This window comes from Drosophila subpulchrella, chromosome 3R, assembly GCF_014743375.2.
Source record: "Drosophila subpulchrella strain 33 F10 #4 breed RU33 chromosome 3R, RU_Dsub_v1.1 Primary Assembly, whole genome shotgun sequence".
In the NCBI taxonomy this organism is placed as follows: Eukaryota; Metazoa; Arthropoda; class Insecta; order Diptera; family Drosophilidae; genus Drosophila; species Drosophila subpulchrella.
Window position 1 is genome coordinate 17,684,559 of NC_050609.1, and position 18,856 is coordinate 17,703,414.

Genomic DNA, 18,856 nt, shown 5'->3' on the forward strand with positions numbered 1-18,856 from the left:
TTTATGCTACTTACATGTCGAAGTAGAGCTCTGCCGACGTAATTTGAAGCCAGTTTATTACTTGGCTTCATTAGTTCATTCGTATTTTGTGCTGATAGCGTAATATTTTCTTGAAGCCAACAGGTTGCACATTTTTTTTCAGACCTCTAGTGACTGAACCACTTATATTTTCAAAGAACTTAACAAACCGTTGAGCTTTTAAAATATATAAATGTCTAGCCAACTATTGTCTTTATGGGTTTTGCATTTCCAGAAGCTAAAAGTCTTGTTTATGAACAGCATTCGTGAAATAAAGCATTTTTATTTATTGCACATGCAGACTTTAATACGTAATTTGCAAAAATACAATTTATTTTGCTTATATTGCACAACCTAACTATATTGCCACACATTATGATACGTTTTTTTTATATGTCGGACGTATGCAACCAAGAATTCGCAAGAAGGTAAACTGATTTTAAATGGCGCGACCAGCAATTCGAGCTTATGAGGATGGTTAAAGCGAAACCTTACAATTTTGGCTGACACATTTCATTTAACCTTTTCATATCCGGTGATCGTAGGGTATCAGAGTCAACTGCAATACATCGTAAAATTGTTTTAAGCCGGGTCATTGAACTATAATTTTCTTTATAATTAAAAGTAATACAATAATTAATTTTAAATAAATAATACCCATTTCCATGACATTCACCTACCACATTTAATCTACAAGCCCGTTCAAAAATATTTCTAATTTAAATCTTTCTGTTAGAGTAATGATTTTTCAATCGTAATCATCATCATTCTGTTTTCCGATCTTGAAGTTAGTAAAATGATCGGCACAACGAATCAAATTGTCGTGAAAATGGGACATTCGAATTGTAAAAGTGTTGACAGAACCGGAAGGCAAAAGCAGAGCTAACACACATTATGGTAATCAGAACCCTCAATAAATTTTGCAAGAAACTACCTTTTTATAACAACGAAAGAACAAGAAACCGTGGGCTTAGCTTTAATTAATTCCCAGCTCAGGGGCATTTAGAAAGACAGATCTAAAAGCTTAACTCTTGGCTGTTAAGAAACAGTAAAGCGAGCTAATGATGTACATCTTCGCTGAAAACCCTTGCACTTTCTCTTCAAGTGAATTATGAAAATGGAGCCAACAACCCATGGGTTTTAGCACCATGGAGATACTGTGTTAATGGCCACTAAGCACATGTCTTAATCTGTAAAGGCATTAAGGCGATTGAGATTTGTGTACTTGCTTAGGTTGAAAGCTGTTTGGATCTTCAGTCCACAGATAGGTGGGAATATTAGAAGGCAGATTAAGTTGGTGATTTTGCTGATCGTTTGACATTTCAAATAACTAGATCTTAAAAAATTATCATAAGATATTCCTATAATTGGTAGACCAATCTAGAAGATTGGGGTTATAATAAAATGTTTAGGTAACGATATTACTATTATAGCATCCGGTTGAGAACGATAATATTTGTTTGGTGTGCGACTGCAAACACCTCGCAATGATATGATGGTAATTTCGTGGATAGCAAAGCAACTGTCTCATTGTCCCAATACAATGGGAATGGAATATGCATATATGCGACTCTGTGGCCGCCTGACAGGTACAAAAATGCTGTCTGCCCCTTTAGTGAACTTCATTCATGCACCGGGATCGGGATCGGGATTGGATCGGCCTCGGGATCGCATCGGATCGGTGAGGTAAGCGGGTTCGGAAAACTGCGGCCACAGATTGCTGCACAAAATCGCAGCAACATCACCTAAAACATTTTAATAAAAACTTTTACACAGCCCCCAAACACACAAATGCAGCTAAAAACAAAAGAGAGAATAAAAAACTAAAAGCCAAAAACTGGTTCCCCATAACATGCACTGCAGAGCCTACTCCCAAAGACCCCTCTCCAGTATCCCCATACACCTATGGAAATGAAACATGGTGGTCTTTTATTTACCTTTGACTTAACAGACCGCTGTTAGCCGTTCAAGATTTTCAAGAAGTGAAACATACATATCTACATGCACCTGCAGATCGTGGATCGCAGTACCTGTACTGCATAGGCGAAGCCTTTCGCACTCGAAAAATGGTCATATCTATGGCTATAGCGATGTGTATGGTGGTATGGTATCAGCTGTGGTAAACTAGTCCCCAAAAACCAGTTTTACCGCAAAAGCGAATGCCAACAAGAGAGAGAGACTCGACTCGATTCCGATTCCATTCCGTTCCATCTGGGTTTTAGATGGTAGCGCCCACTTGTTGCTGAAACAAGAGAGACAGGTAAAGCGAAACAGTTCCGATCCGACCATCGAGCCGATATCACGTACTTTCGCGCAGTGTATTATTATGTGCTTAATCGTATTTTAGGTGGCTCCCGCGATACCGGTTTTCAAGCTGGTATGAATATGCCTAAGAGCTAATTTTTTAAGAGTTATATCTCTCAAGAAAATGTGTAAAGTTCAGAATGGTCCGTTTATGGCGACGTGTGATGTGTGTGGATCCAAAGATATTTGTGGTTTCAAGACCCTTTAAAGGGCATACTACCCATATATCTCCTATGCCAGTGAATAAAAAATATGAAATAATAATAATACCCGTTTAAATAACAAAGAAACCCCGGATGGCAAACAAAGCACCATCTACGAAGCATCCAACATCAAAAAAAATTGTACCTACCCACAACCGAAAGCAAGACTTTCTCTTGCCAACTTATTGTTTACCCAAATCTCACAATTGTGTAAAAACAAACAAAAATTTCACATCAACTTAACCATCATCATTTAACGCAAGTCAAAAAAGAAGTATAGAACACTAATGTGGAATGTGAACGTGATCGCTGTATTAAATGCCAATCTGTTTATGGGCTGGTAGAAAACACACACCACGAATTTATTTATCGACCGGGATTTTTTGCGGCATTTGCAAAGAAACAACCAAAAAATAAAAAAAAAAAGCGAAAAACGTTTTCTGTCAGATCAGCAAATGAGGTCACGTATGTCGAGATTTGTGTAAGAAAACTTATACAGTCTTGTTCACTGTACAGGCAGACATAGATAGTCATCAACTTGCCATGCTACTTTTACTACATGCTACCAAAAACTCCCACGCGCCGCTTTGTTGGTCGCTTTTCGCGAAATATTAAGATTTATAATTAATCCCAGGGAGGACAGCCTCGAAAGGGAAAAAAGAAATAATCAAAAATCAATCTGGTGTGGAAAAAACAAAAAGAAACCTGTCTTGTGATCATCACTTTTAAAATATTGTCTCAATCCGAGTTTTACGACAAGGCAATGCATAATATAAATATTAAAAAATCCCAAAAAATAGTGTCGCGTGTGTTTTTAATTAAATTTAACCTTGTTTATTGTAGCGTACGGGTGGCAAGAAAATACACATTTAACCATCACAATTCCGAAATGTAATTGGGGATCAAGAATTCCTTTGTTAACGGCGTGTGATATCATTTTTCACGTTGGATACCTAGCAGAAATATTTGAGCTTTTGCAATACTAAATCTTTAGAACAAACGGTAAGTACTAAGTTATTCATCATTAAATTATACAGAATTTATACAGGGGAAGAAGATTAGGAGACAAAGCAATGCTCGGAGCTTCAAAGATTAATCTTCATTTGCTTAAATGCCCCGAAGCAGTTTATAAAGAAAACATAATCACCTAACAGTTTTTTCAGCGGCAAGTCAGGTCAATTAATTTTATTGTCACCAAAAAACTTTGCAGTTCAATGTCTTAGTTTGCTCTTAAGTTATTGATCTATCAGCATATAATATTTATATTTAATAAGTATTATATTATGTCATATTCTGCTGTATAAAAGCCCAAATCTACGGCTTTTAAGCCGATGACCATTTAAGACAATCATATTTACAGATTATTTCTGTTAGTCAGCAGTTGTTTAAGTTTTGGTATAGGCGTGCTGAAAAAAAGCCAATTCATTAAAATTAATCATCAAGAAAAATGATTCCCAGTAAATTGGCTCTAAGACTCTTGTTGAGTTCATTAGAACGATTATAGTTTTAAAATCGTTTGAAGTCATTAAACTTTTTAAAAGCCATTTTGGCAAAATTAAAGGAAGAGTAGTTTTTGGCTACCCAGCTTATAGACTATGCACTCCCATACAATATTACATGAAATGAATTCATATTACCACCTCTTTGTAGTTTCAAAATGGTTACATTGATATGGTTTATAGGCTGATAAAAGACCATATTTTATTGTCAGATGGTATTATGAAACATCTCACGAGTCAAAGAAGTGAAATATGCATAAAAGCGCACACTTTGTATGGTCGTCAGCGCGTCCTCCTGTCCCATAAAATTAAAATACAATAAAACACTCGCGGGATTAGCATAACAATCAAAGTTGGGGCTGACAGAACGATTGAGTATGATTGGTGGACCGTTTATGTCAGGGTATCCCGAGGTTCAGTACCCGAAAAACCATTCGTTCCTTTCTTGTTTATTTAAGATTTGTGTGGCAACCATCGTTCGCATTCCAAGAGATTTCAGATTTAAGTTCGGTACGTATTGTACCACATTCAAAACTAGAAAATGTTGGCAAAAACAGCATCAATAAGCAACAGGTTTCCCGTATATCGAATCTGCACCCAGCATTCAGGCATTAAGGCATTCAGGCATACAGCGCGATACCTCGGCTTTCGTTTATTTTGCAAACCAGTTTGGCACATTCGGCTTTTTCTATAAGTTTCCGGTTGAACATAATCAGCAACTGACTTTCTGTGGCCACCACCGAACCGATCTCGAGTTCCAAGCTCCATGATCCATGCTCCATACTCCCTGCTCCATGCTCCAAGCTCCATGCTCCTCCGACTTTTGTTTATACGGGGGGAAATGGTATTTTCTACATGTTCAGTGAAAGCGGAGGACAGGCAGGCGCTTTTCGCGATTTTCTCGGTTTTCCCGATTATTGCAAATACCAAATAGCAAAGCGAAACATTTAAGCCCCATATCAATACAATGTGATATCTCGCACTTTGGTTACGCAATGGACGATCGTTGCTTTTATGATTTCGGAGATTATTTCAGCAATAGTTGCGTTTCGAGACAAGTTTGATTCAATTCGAGATTGCAGCACACACATTAGCAAAATTAAATAATTCGTTACAAAATGATACACACTTTTATGGCTTTATTAAGTTTTGTGTATTGAAATTGAATAATATTAGGCAGTCGAATTAAATAAATTAGTAAATAGTTTTCGAAAAGCTGTAACACTCTTATTATATTTTTAATCTTATCTTTTAAGTCAACATTTTTATCAGGTTTTCTGGTTTGCTTTAACATTGCGGATAAGTAATTTCCCTTTGGGCTCTTTAAAATTTTCTATATATACTTCCTGTTGCAATTTATAGATATACCTTAGATTAATGCAGATTATAAACTTCCAAGTTTAAATAAAATGATTGCTTCATTTGCCCTATCGCCTTATCTGATTAATGATGGGGGTTTTTATGGCCAAGCATAAAATTAAGATTAGTAGGTAATATAATATTGATGTTATAATTTCTCTGCGAAGAGCCCTCGTTATCTTTATTTTATGATATATTTGGCTAACTAACCCAACTAATGCCATGCACTACCTATCCATATCTAATGAGCTAGACCAAATAAAAACCGAAGAAAAAGCGAGAAAACCAGAAGATTACCTTCGATCTGTTTCATTAAACAAATGATCCGAGTAACGGATACGATACGACTCGATGGGATAGGATGGTATAGGGGAGAAGTGGCTCCTGGTGCCAACGAGTCTTGGATGGAGATTCGGATTGAGATGGAGATGGAGTGGGTATGGGGACGGGGCAGAAAGCCAGCGGATGCAAGAGCTGAAACTTAGGGATAGAAGCCGCAGAGAAGCGGCTTCTAACTTCTAACTGTAAGCCAGCCGCAGCCGCAGAAACAGCCACAAAAGTTGATCGGCCAGTCCGGGCTGGCCATTTAGGCACTCGATGAGATGAGGTGGGCAAAATGTGCAAAATGTGCACCTGATCGTTTGGCCCGTTGTCTAGTTTCTATCTGCTGGCATGGCTTCCCACTTTATTAACCAATTTATGATCCCACCGTTATGAACTTTTCTCTGTCAATATTCCGCCGGCCAAGTAGTGGTTTCGATCGGCTCAGAACGGAACTAGGAAAGTTTTCAATTTATCTAACTATTTCCAGAGCCTCAGATCTTCGCATCTTAGATTTCCACATCTCCATATACGTTCGTATACATATACGTATGTATATTCGGCATTCGAGAGGAGAATAAAAGAACGACTAAGACAACGCCAAGTTTGTTAAATTGTTTATTGCATATTGATATCACACCATTTAAGGCTTGAGAAGCCGTCTTTGCATACAAAAGCAGCAAAAAGCAGCGCATGCAGAAGACATTTTTTTTTAGCTCTTGAGCTCTACTCGTATTTCCACATACGCTGTGTGGGCCCTGGTGGCGTAGGTTAAAAAATAATATTCAAATCAGACCCCAGATGATTTACAAGAAATACATATTTGTTTACTTTTATTTTCAGCAAACGAAATGACTGCCAGAAATCTCACTCCTCAGCAGGGATTGGGCTTTTTCGGACTCCTAATCCTGCTCTGCTCGGCGGTTTTGGGCAAGTCGCAAATGTGCGAAGTGGAAACCGGCCAAACGAATATTATTCTGGATATCGAGGAAAGCCGAGAGTCTTGTAAGTATTCTTCATAAAAATATATATAATGGCCTAGGCTAACTAAGTAATTTTAGCCGTTTAAAATGGCCTTAAACAGGAAATATTAGTTTTAAAACTACATACTTCAACGTCGAATCTATTACGTGAATGCAAAAACATGAATGGCCATATGCTTTTTAGACAAAATGCTCTCAGAGCAACCTCGACTTCAAGATCATAGACTAAAAGCACGAAAGGTGCAACACCATAATTATAATTTTAAACGTGTTCAAGCACATAGGCAGCCCGTCACATCACATCAAAGAATAAAAGGCACGTCAGACCAGGGGAATTAAAAGTTCATTGTAGATACATTGTATAATTTACATGCCGCAAGGGTGAGCCCTCTATAAGGTGAAGCCAGCCAACTTTCAATGCGCTAATTGGTTGATTTTGGGCGTGATATTGGGTAATTTCAGAGCTCAATTAGATTTTTTACTATCCAAAGGGTTCCCATACCAAATTACTTAAAGTATTAGGAATAACTACATATATCTTAAGAACATTAAGTATATTAGTATTTTTTAATAAGAATGGTTAAAAAACAACTAACAAGATTTTTATGAAGATCATAAAATGTTAAAAATCTTGATAAACTTTAATATTATGCTTCGTTGTGTAATGATATGATCTCACTTTTGGAGGCGCTTACAGCCGAGTAACAAGATCACGCGAAATTTTAAAGACTTTCATGCGCATATATGATGCATCTACGATATGTGCACACAAATATGTGCATATATATACACAACGCAAGTGATCGCTGCAACTTGACCCCAAATGCAAAGAGAAAGGCTGCTGTCTGCAGTTTTCTCAGTTTTCTCGCTTCCCTCCCGACATGTTTGCCGGTCTAAAAGCTACTTGTACCAATAACCCAGCTTTATTTATTAGACATCAACTTTTACTATATTATTTATGCGTTGTTTGCAGTTATTGGACAGCCAACCACACCGCCAGAGCTTCCAATTTTCGGTGATCCGGAGACGGAAATCGCTTTGAATTTGGTCTTCCCGAAAGGCCAGCCGATCTTTCAACTGAACGGCAAGAAACTACAACTGCTGCAGCCCCTGGATCGAGATGAGGAGAACCTCAGTCACATTGTCTTTCAGGTACATTAACCGCTTCCCCATTTCGGCTGAAGATCAACATATTTATGAACATATTTCACCCCATATCGCTTCAGGTCTCCTGCACCATTAGATCGACAAACAAAAAGCGCACCATTCCCATTATTGTTCGGGTGTCGGACATAAACGACAATGCGCCGCGTTTCATGAACACGCCCTACGAGGTTACCGTTCCCGAGGTGAGTAAATAGTAACACAGCAAATAGACATTTTCCAGCGTCCGCACGATCAGCTTTTCGTCGCCTTTGTATACCCAAAGTTTGCCCGCATTTCTGGCTGTAGTTCCTCCGATTCCTCCGAGTTGGGTGCCAAACGGACTATCACGCTGGAAATGGTCACAGATGCACTGAGATAAATAGTGGCATGTTTCGATCACTTGGGGAATTGAGTTGTTTATCAGATGAATTTAGGAATTATAAGTAAATCTGTGCTATCTCTTAGCTACGCTTCTTTAGGAGATACATTTTATCACATAAGATTTTTCCAGTATTAGTATTATTTTAAGCTCTTCTTTCTATTTTCCCCAACGAATTAATTCCTTTTTCAAAGATAATCTTATAAAAGATCATTTGCAATATAGAAGATGGAAAAGAAGGGGTTCTCAACTTGAAATAATTCAATTTACTAGGATACTTATTAGGTTTTACTACCTTTCGTTATAAAATTAGGCTTCTTTCAAGCTTAAACTCGTAAATCCTCAGTCGTAGAACTTATTTCCTGTGCATTAGGCAGGTGAATGTGCATAGTCTTCTCGACGCGACAGCAGCAACTACATACTGAACACTAATGAAGTGGTAGTGAACATGTTTTCAGCGCTTCAGCAACACAATAGCATGTCGAGCGGATCGGATCCCCAGTATCCATAGTATCCACATCCACAGTATCCCCAACCATCAGAATCCGAGGAGAGGATCTTGAAATCGGCGGCCAGCATTGCCTGCCGGCTTTTAATCACGTATTTAGACTAATAACGTTCAATTACAGAACTGTTGACATATTAGAAAGCAGCGTCAGCAAAAAGCATAAAACAAAGCGGAAACGTGCTACATACAAGCCCGTTCAAAAGAACCCCTATAAAGTGCACTACCTGACGAAGAAACCTTGCCAATAAACGTGCTAAAATCGCACCTGTGTCTTTACATAATAGGAGAAACCTCATTTAATAAGCCACACACTTATTGAGTTATTAAACCTGTAGAATAATTGTCTAAAACGTTTGTTTTCTAAAGAACGTTTAGCAATCACGAAGAAAGAAATTATAACTGCCTGACAATTTAGTTAATAGATTTTCAATTATCAAGAATAGTATGGAAAATTAAATAATTAACTTTAACATGACTCTCTAATACAAAAACACTTTCCTTAGTCTGTAGTGAAAAACTTTAAGTTCAGAAAAAAGAGTCCTCCTTGTAAATTTCGATCGCCTAGAACCTTGAAAGTATCCCCTCCCCAGATAGTAAACACAATAAAACTGAATATATATCGTTCATTGGAATTTGCAATCAGGACGTTTACCCATACGAAATTTATTTAACAATGTGAAGCCTTAAAGTTTAAGAGGCCTGGTGCGGAATAAACAAAAGGGCAGCCTACCTGCGTCATCGTTTCGTTCGCAGAAAATTGTATATATAGTGCATTGTAAATTCGAGATCCAGGTCCCTTTATATGGCGTTCTGCCAGTCAAACTGGAATATAATTGGTATGCACTTGCCGGCTTAGGCGAACACTCCCAAGGGACCAAAAAAAACCCGATGATGTCCAGGGAAGAGAAGACAAGACAACAGAATCGCATTTCATTGCCGCTCTATCAAATAATTACAAGAACCGAGATAAATTATACCTCCAGAGAGACCAACGAAACAATATGGTATCTGCAAAATCAATAGCGAAAACAGAGGACCATGGGAATTTGTAAGACTTAAAACCGAAAATTATGAAAAGCGAAAAAAGATGACCTAAGCTTGCATGCCATTTAACAGAAAAACAGAAAACCGAATCGCAAAGTTCAGCAGACGAACAATGTCTTATGTACACGGGTGCTCAGCTGCAATTCTGGGTACTAAATTACCAACTCAAGAGTGCAGTTGCAGACTCCGACTCTCCATCTTCGAGGCAAGTAGCAAACTTGCTCCTTAACATCGCTTTAAGAGGCTGTAACCGTTATATAACAAACCCAGCAGGCTTTTGGATCTCATCTCTACCATCCCAGCCACTTGACGCTAAAAAACAATGCGAGTAAAATAATGATCTCAGAGTTTCCGTTGGCTCCCCAGTTGGGGTCCCATGGGAAATGTTAGAAAATTTTAGCAAAAGAGTGGAAAACTATTTGTTGCTTCTAAAGCTTCTCGCTGAACTAGAAACAATTTATTAACCAGGCAGGAAACACTTTCGGTTCTAAAATAGAGCGGCCTCTCTAAAAATACAAGGCTCCCGCTGCTTCCCATGTCGAATTAACTGACATTTCAATGGCTTATGGTTATAATACCTAATAACAATGTTTTTCTTTTCTTCAGAGCACTCCGGTGGGAACTACTATTTTTCGGAATATTCAGGCTCTCGATAAGGACGCCGGTGTCAATGGGCTGGTTGAGTATTTTATAGCCGAGGGCAGTGCCAATTCCACCGATATCGAGAAATATAGTGCAGATGGGTACGGCACCTTTGCCATATCTTTTCCCCATCAGGGTCAGGTAAGATCTGTCTTAACTCTTTTTTGGAAGGTATACTATATTTTCTCCCCTCTTTTATTTAGGTTACGGTAGCCAAGACTTTGGACTTTGAAAAGATACAAACATATTACCTTACTATTGTGGCTTCGGTAAGTAACGACTTAATAATTAATTAAATTATTCCAAAGGGTTAATTAACTTAACCACTCTGTTATTACAACAATTAAAATTTGGGGCAAAAAGCCCCAATTATCTTATTACTTTTACCCGCTTTTTAATTTGTTCCACACCTTTCACTTGGGAACTTGGTTTTGAATGATGTATTGTTTCATTTTCAGGATCGGGCGCGCAATACCGCAGATCGTCTTTCATCGACCACAACTTTGACGGTTAATATAGCCGATTCGAACGATCTGGATCCCTCGTTTATATATAGCGGATGTGCCTCCCTTGATGGGGCCTGCATAAATCCGGAGTACTCGGCATCGGTGCCAGCTGGATCCCTCTTAGGAGTCCTAACAGTTCTGCCCGAAAGAATTCAGGCAGTGGACCTTGACACCATTAACTCGCCGATTCGCTATAGTTTCGCCAGTGGAATGCCCGGAAACTATGCTGATTACTTTCAGATTGATGAGAGCACGGGGGTGCTAAAGCAAACGAAAGCCATAGATACTTCGACAGCGAAAAAGTATGATATCATAGTGAAAGCCGAAGAGGTTTCCCCGGGACCCCAACGTTTCACAACGGCCAAACTGGAAATTTTCGTAAAGCCAGTCGATGCCAATCCCCCCGTGATATCATCCTCACAAACGGAGGGCTATGTGGATGAGAATTCACCGATAGGAACTAGGGTCTTGGACTCGAATGGTAATCCTATATCGTTCAAAACCACAGATGCCGACCTGAGTGACACCGATCCGAAGCCAGATTATATATACGAACTGACCACCCCATCGTTCAATGTAACCGCCGATGGTATTTTGATAGTGAACGAGGATAACCTCGATCGCGACCCTCCGGCGCCAGGACGTTTCAAGTTTCAAGTGGTGGCCCGGGAACCGCGAACCAATGCGGCCAGTGCTCCACTGAGTCTCACGGTCCATCTGCGAGATGTGAACGACAATGCCCCCAAGCTGGCGATGGTGCCGCCGATCTCCATAACAGCCGGGGACCAGAGCGAAAGTCGACTGGTCACCCAGGTCATGGCCACCGACAACGATGAGGGCCCCAATGCCGTGGTGACCTACTCCATTTACCATGTCTCCAACAACGGTCTTCAAAAGTTCACCATCAACGACACGACCGGTGAGATCCGAACCCAAGGACGTCTGTTGGCGGGTGAGCAGTATAGCATTACTGTCCAGGCCACCGATATCGGAGGACTATCCTCCCAGGCTATCGTGGAGGTTAGTGTGACCCCGGGACCCAATACGAAGCCCCCGCGATTCCAGAAACCCATCTACGAGGTTCAAGTCAGCGAGGGTGCTGAGATCAACTCCACAGTTACAGTGGTTCATGCCGAGGATCCGGAAAACGATGCTGTTGTCTACTCCATAATGTCCGGCAACGACCTACGGCAATTTGCGGTGGGTCAGGAGATCGGGGTGATCATAGTGATAAGGAAGCTAGATCGTGAGAGCTTGACTCGCTACCAACTAATCCTGAAGGCAGAGGATACTGGAGGACTCTCAAGTAGTGCCACTGTGAACATAAAAGTAACAGATATCAATGATAAGAACCCGGAATTCGATGCCTCCACATTACCCTATATCTTCCAAGTGGAGGAGGGTAAATCGCAGGCTTCTGTGGGAGTGGTCCATGCCACCGATGCCGATGAAGGTATCAATGCGGAGATTACCTATTCCATTCCTACTGATATACCATTTACAATAAATGCCACTTCCGGGGAGATCCTAACGGCCAAGGAACTGGACTATGAGCAGTTGAATGAGTATAAGTTTGTGGTCACGGCTAAAGATGGAGCTCCTGATGCTCGTCTGGGAACTGCTAGTGTTACTGTGATGGTACTGGATCTTCCGGATGAGGTGCCCAAGTTCAGCGATGCCCGCATTGATGTACACATTCCGGAGAATGAGGAGAACTACCTGGTGGCCACTGTGCAAGCTTTTGATCCGGATACGGTGCCGGAGATTACCTATGTACTAAGAAAAGGGGATGCAGAACTCTTCAAGGTTTCGGATAAAACCGGTGAAGTGAGGACCCTCAAGGGATTGGATTATGAGAGCCAGAAACAGCACCAACTGATCATTGGTACCATAGAGAATGATGGTGATGGACCAGGGGATACGGTTCTCTTGGTGGTAGATGTGGAGGATCGCAATGATTTGCCACCGAGGTTCATAACCGTTCCCGATCCCGTGACCGTAAATGATGACCAGAGCATTGGAACCATCATAGCCACTCTTCCAGCAATCGATGGCGATGGCACTTCGCCGGGAAATGTGGTTCGCTACGAGATAGTGGGGCGTGGCAAGGCCCCCAAGTACTTCCAAGTGGATCCCGACACGGGGGCCGTACGGATAAGAGATGAATTGCGCAAGGAGGAGGATACGGAGTACCAAGTGGACATAAGAGCATATGACCTGGGGGAACCCCAACTAAGTTCGGTGGCTCCTCTTCGGGTAGATGTACATCACCTTTTGGCCAACGGCAATAATGAAATCAAATTGGACAATAAGTTGGAAAGTGGGATGGGTATGAGCAGTGAAAGTATAGGCCTGGCATTCAGTGATGATAGCTATACGACCAGTGTGCCAGAGTCGATGGAAACGAATAGCAGTCTGAAACTCATTCAAATAGTGAATTCAAAGGTTTCCACAGATGGACCACCGGCCTTTAAGTGTGAATTTGTTCAGGGCAACGAAGAGGGCATCTTCAACTTGACTTCTGCAGATCATGGTTGTAACCTATTGCTCATCCAACCCTTGGATTTTGAGAACAAAACCTCTTTTACCCTAAAGTTACGCCTGACATCGCATCGTTACTTTGTCAATCCGCTAAAAGACACCACCACTGTGGAGATAATAGTTCAGGATGAGAACGATAATGCCCCCGAGTTTGAGTTTAATAGGCTGCGTGGTCAGCAAGACACTTTCTACACGGTGGTCACCGAGGAAATGGATGTTGACACAACCATTTTGCAGGTGCGTGCCACAGATCGTGATTCGGGTAAATTCGGAACCGTTCGATACACTCTCTACGATGATGATGAAAACCGTGTTAATATGGTAAGACATTGATATATTACCTTATAGTTTTTATTACCTCACAATTGATACTTCCAGCCCACGAGCTTCTTCATGATGTCCGAAGATACTGGAGTTCTGAGAACGGCCAAGCATTTTAAAAATGAAAACGACTTTCCCCTCACGTTTTTGGTGGAGGCCCGTGATAGCGATGCTCAGGAGCAGGGATCCCATCGCACGAGGGCCCGTATAGTCGTCAATAAGCTGGCGGATATAAATCGAATGGCCTTATCCTTCCCGAACGCAGCCCCCAGCGATCTTCGCAACTACTATACTGAGCTGGAGGAACTGCTGGACAAGAAGACCGGTCTAGTCAGCGGTATTGAGCGCATGAGCAGCCAAAAGTATCTGGCCAAAAACGGATCGGTGATCGAGAATCCGGCTGCCACTGATATATGGTTCTATCTAATCGATCCTAAGACAGAGCGGCTGGTGAGCCGAAAGGATAGCATTGTGGAGACCACTTTACTGGAACCAGCTGCCAGATCTGAACTAAATATCGCCTTACCAAGGGCCACCGCCGAAAATATTTCATTTCCCCTGGAAAGAAAAGAACAGGTTCATAAGGTGGGTTTTACTATTTGTGATAAATATTTTTTAGGGTTATATTTATTTAATATATGTTATTTTTCCAGGTCAAGGCCGCTGTAGCCATCGACAACGAAGTCTTTCCCTTTACTCTTATTGCCATATCACTTGTTATACTTATTCTGGGAACCATTGGCATTATTTACATATGTATTTCTTGGTCGAAGTAAGTAAATATAATTCAATGCTTATCGTATAATAATATATAATTTCATTTTAATAGATACAAAAACTTCAAGCAACGCATGCGTCAGTACTCCTCCACGAACCCAACCCGATATGATCCCGTGATCGTAAACCAACAGGCCTCGAATGCCAGTGAAACGATAGCCAACATGAAGGAGTACGAAACCCAGATGCTCGCCATGGCAGTGCCTCCGGATGTGGATGACGATCTCCAGCTGGACTTCAGTGCCAAGAACCATGCCTTCTCGCTGGACAATGTCAGCTATATAACGCACAAGGAGAACACCAACGGAGGTGGCCAGTCGAGTCCATCCCACTCGGATGCCACGACGGCCACGATTGCTACTCTGCGCCGCCACAAGAATCTCAACAATGCCAATATGAACAACAATCTGGCCATTAACAACAGGCAGAACACCTTCAATCGAACCCTGGAGATGAACACTCGGAACAATGCCAATCCCCTGGGATCTCCACCGCCAAATGGTGCCCTTTCGGGAACCTTGACTTTGGGTCGCATTAAGCACCAGAATAGTAATCATTACCAGAACGGCGCCTACAATATAGACCCAACTGGTCCGAATAACATGGCCAACGCCAAGAATAATGCCTACAGTACGATGGGAAGGCGGGGAAACACCTTCTGCGACGTGGGATTGCTCAATGGCAATGGGGAACTGATGAATGCCACACTGGGTCGCAATGGCCAGCTCAACAATCGACTCTACGGTGGAGAAGTGCCCATCACCAATCCACTGTTTCAAAGGTATATGTCTATAAGTTCCTAGGTGTACAAATACTACAATAATGATATATGTCTTACAGATCCAGCTCCGATCACAATCACTTAAGCAGCACAAACGAGAACGTGTCCTTTGGCAAAAGGGACTATGGTCAAATAGGCTTCTCATATCTAAACGACTTGGATAGATCGGAGGTTGAGACCACCACGGAACTGTAGGGTATATTGATTAAGAAAACTGGTTTCAACATATAACAGACTTTGTTGATATATTTAGCTGCCAATTTATATTTTTAATAGTGCATTTTAACAACGAGAGCGGTTGCCATCCAATTATGATCATAGCATATGCAATCTGTAAATATTTTAGTAGAAATACTGAATGGAGGAACTGATAACTGATATATTTAACTGTGCTTTAAGATCAAATAATTACAGTCATTACTTTTAAGACAAAAAAGAGTGCATATTTTATATTTTTTAAGAATCCGCAAATGCTAGGCATTTTCTTCAAGGAATGTGAATTGTTGAATGTATATGTACATGCATGAATATAATCAAAATATTAAGTTGTATAAATTATGAAAAGCAAATAAATGTAAATAAATCCGAGAAAGCAGATATTATTTTGATAAACTAAGGAAGTGACTATTTATTAGGGATCCCTTTCCTCAAAGAAAGGAAAATTGGCGATGTACAAAAACCAATTGACAATTTCCGATAGAAGAGTTACATCTAGGATTTTTTTGTTTAATATAAATTGAATTATGATTGCAACAGTAAACATATATTCCACAAAGGTTTAAGAAGTAGTTCTAGTTGGCTTTTGTATCGACTCTACAGGTTTAATGTCGTCTTTGTGGTCTTCGTCATGAGCTGTGGTGACGTTGAGAACTTGGTTCGTGAACATATTATCTGAGGGGTCCTCCTTTTCCGTTTTTATAATGGTACCCACGCCCGCAGACACGGTCTCATCTTCTTCGGTCTCCGACTCGCATTTCTGTGGATTAAAGTGTTTATCAGCAAAGAGAAGCAGTGCTACATTTAGCTCTAATATGGTTAGGATTGTGGGTTATTACATTTACAACGCTATCGAACTAGTTCATAAGGGCATCAAACCAGGGCATTTGCTCAATGCCCTCGAGCATTCTCAACACCTCGTTAACATTGCTATCCGCCTCGCCGATTTCAAAGTTAAATTCGCTACTGTCTTGCACCGATGAGGATTCTTCTAAATCTAAATGACCTTCGATAAGATTGTCTTGAGCCTGAGTTTCAGCGTGGTCAACGAAATCGTTGGACCCTCCATCACCTTCCTCCTCGAGACCTAAGTCTAAATGGGCATCGTCCACACTGTCATCGTCAATGGCCAAGCCCAGGTCACCACTGTCCATGTCTAGAAACATGGAGCACTCATCGTCAAGGGAATTGGCCAGGTCATCAGCCGTGTCGAGGTCAAACTCGAATATACCACTTGCAAAATCCAAGAGATCATCACCCTCTGCATGCATTTCATTACGTGGATCTTCTCCGACAAAATTATCGGCACCACGGCCTGCTGCGAAAATACTTTCTTCCGACGGAGTGCTTGGAACTTCATAAAACTGGAGGATGAGAGGTCGTCAATTTATTCAGGGTCGATCACAAAAGGCTTAAAAGCAGTACAGTACTAGCACTTATATACATGTGTTTCGTGTTTGTTTCTCACTAGATAGTAGATAGTATATATACGCTTAGCTTTACTACAAATCAAGTCTAAATGCTAGTTACGCAGTATTGTTTGTTACAAACTGTTTAACAGTTCGATTACTGTTGTTTCGGCAGTTATGTGCAACACAACTTATGGCAATGAGTGAAGAGGCAGTTGGAATATTTAAGTAGTAACGTGTGGTGGTTATGGCGTGGGTTAGGTTTAGTTTTTGATCAACGCACCTTTTGTATATACTGGCGCTTGGCCGGCGCCACTGTCAGATGCAGTACGCAACTGGAGTCTTCGAGAATGCTGGCCACCGGCTCCTGGCAGACCACCCCACTGCGTTCCACGCCGCATGCCCGGAACAGCACCTGGCGTTTATCCTCCAGGATGTGCTTGCGGCAGTGCTTGCAGCAGGGCAGTGTTCGCTCTCCGCACTTGACCCCGCCCTCGGTAAAGACGCACTTGGGGTTGCTCGACTTGGACGCATACAAGGTGTCCCGGGCGCGCTTCTCCTTGAGTTTCTTGTAGAGCACTGCCTCCATGCCCTGACGACGATGGTAGCTGTTCAGCGCCTTTAGCTGTTCGTACAGTTTACGCTCGTGTGGCGTTTCCTTTAGCTGATCGTGGATGCTGCCTGAAAGTAGGGTATTAAATATGTTTTCTCTCAAATTCAAAGAATTTTTAAACATACAATATAGCTCCCGCTCACGGCGTATTTCGTGCAGATACTTGCGACGCCGCTGCTTCAGGATGTGCTGCAGATGCGAAATCTGCTCGCGGTAGAGCCCCTGGAGCTTAATCAGCTTGGTCTCGGCAATCCTAACTGCCTCGGCGCGCGTATAGACGCCAGCGTGCCTGCAAAAAATGTGGGTTATTAGTTAATTGTTCCTAGGATAGGTTGTGTATTCCTTGTTTCTCGCTTTTCACTTCTTTAGAGACGACTAACTTATTTTAAGAGTGAAGGCCATCTTACTTTAGCGGATCATCATCTTCAGAGTCAATGCTTTCATAGTCCGATTCGTAGAACTCGATGTCCTGGGCGGTGTTCCGCAGACATGGCGGATCCTCATCGTTGCTGGAACTGTCAGAAGCATAGTCCAGAATGCGACGACGCTTGCGAGAGCTTTCCACAACGTGTCCTATGGAATTGCGGTGATCTTGGGTGACTAAAAGGGGGAAGAGTTGTCATGGAGTTTGAAGATTAGAAATCACTGCTTTAAGACCTACCAAATGGTGTGACATGCGGCGACACCACATCGATTTCATCATCGTCGGGCTCGGTCTTGGGTATCTCTGGCTTGATGTCCTCCACATTGATGTGCGACGAGAGGCTGTGGAGCAGGGTCTCGTTGGTCTCCACCCGGCTGCGAATGCGACCCACATTCAGGTGAGTCTTCTGCAGCTGCGTCTGGCGGTTGTGCTCGAAGCAGAGGGTCGTCAGGATCTGCTCCTTCTTGTTGTCGTACTTGGGCACCGCATTGATGCACTTCCTCCCGTTTGAGTAAACATGCGAGCACTGGCGGTAGTTGGAGCGCGGATCGCGCAGGATGTGCCGAATGCAGTAGTCGTAGCCCTCGATCCGCATCAAACTGCATTCGTAGGTGGGATTGGCGCAGTACTTGATCTTGGCCAGCTCGCTGTGGATCTGCTCCCGCAGCTGCTGCTCCTTGTCCGGTGTGCAGGGCGTGCCGGTAAAGCGGGCGCACTGGCGCAGTTGGTTCGGCGAAAAGCTGGACATATTGCTGCCAGTTTAGTTTCCTTAATTCAGGGTTTTCTTTCAATTTTCTGTGGCGAAACAAAAAAATGCGAAGCCTGCTTTGTGTGACCGCAACACGAAAACTGTAAAATACCA

At 41.8% G+C, this 18,856-nt stretch overlaps 2 protein-coding genes across 3 annotated transcripts; one reads left to right on the forward strand and one right to left on the reverse strand.

The window, feature by feature from the left end:
* The first annotated feature begins 2,292 nt into the window (after positions 1-2,292).
* Positions 2,293-15,948, forward strand: LOC119548637 (cadherin-99C). The gene is made up of 12 exons (XM_037856039.1): positions 2,293-2,395; positions 3,369-3,527; positions 6,548-6,709; positions 7,661-7,839; positions 7,914-8,036; positions 10,371-10,547; positions 10,610-10,675; positions 10,865-13,774; positions 13,832-14,359; positions 14,428-14,546; positions 14,604-15,332; positions 15,392-15,948. Exons 3-12 carry the CDS (start codon positions 6,556-6,558, stop codon positions 15,525-15,527), a joined length of 5,121 nt encoding a protein of 1,706 aa, XP_037711967.1. The 5' UTR covers positions 2,293-2,395; positions 3,369-3,527; positions 6,548-6,555; the 3' UTR covers positions 15,528-15,948.
* LOC119548644 (KAT8 regulatory NSL complex subunit 2) lies at positions 15,932-18,844 on the reverse strand. Of its 2 annotated transcripts, XM_037856052.1 has the most exons (6): positions 18,232-18,844; positions 17,978-18,170; positions 17,696-17,859; positions 17,241-17,638; positions 16,388-16,912; positions 16,167-16,308 (listed from the first exon to the last, which is right to left on the reverse strand). In XM_037856052.1, exons 1-5 carry the CDS (start codon positions 18,740-18,742, stop codon positions 16,406-16,408), a joined length of 1,773 nt encoding a protein of 590 aa, XP_037711980.1. In that variant the 5' UTR covers positions 18,743-18,844; the 3' UTR covers positions 16,167-16,308; positions 16,388-16,405. The 2 variants fall into 2 exon arrangements, with proteins under 2 accessions (XP_037711991.1, XP_037711980.1); XM_037856063.1 differs by lacking the exon at positions 16,388-16,912 and having other exon boundaries at positions 15,932-16,308.
* Positions 18,845-18,856: the final 12 nt, after the last annotated feature.

Bases quoted from the DNA above. Each gene is read 5' to 3' on its own strand.
- LOC119548644 (XM_037856052.1), bottom strand. From the start codon at position 18,742: ATGTCCAGCTTTTCGCCGAACCAACTGCGCCAGTGCGCCCGCTTTACC. The intron at 17,860-17,977 runs GTAAGATGGCCT...CATTTTTTGCAG, and splicing joins GAAGATGATGATCCGCTAAA to GCACGCTGGCGTCTATACGC. The intron at 17,639-17,695 runs GTATGTTTAAAA...CCCTACTTTCAG, and splicing joins CCGTGAGCGGGAGCTATATT to GCAGCATCCACGATCAGCTA.
- LOC119548637 (XM_037856039.1), top strand. From the start codon at position 6,556: ATGACTGCCAGAAATCTCACTCCTCAGCAGGGATTGGGCTTTTTCGGA. The intron at 7,840-7,913 runs GTACATTAACCG...ATATCGCTTCAG, and splicing joins TCAGTCACATTGTCTTTCAG to GTCTCCTGCACCATTAGATC. The intron at 14,360-14,427 runs GTGGGTTTTACT...TTATTTTTCCAG, and splicing joins GAAAAGAACAGGTTCATAAG to GTCAAGGCCGCTGTAGCCAT.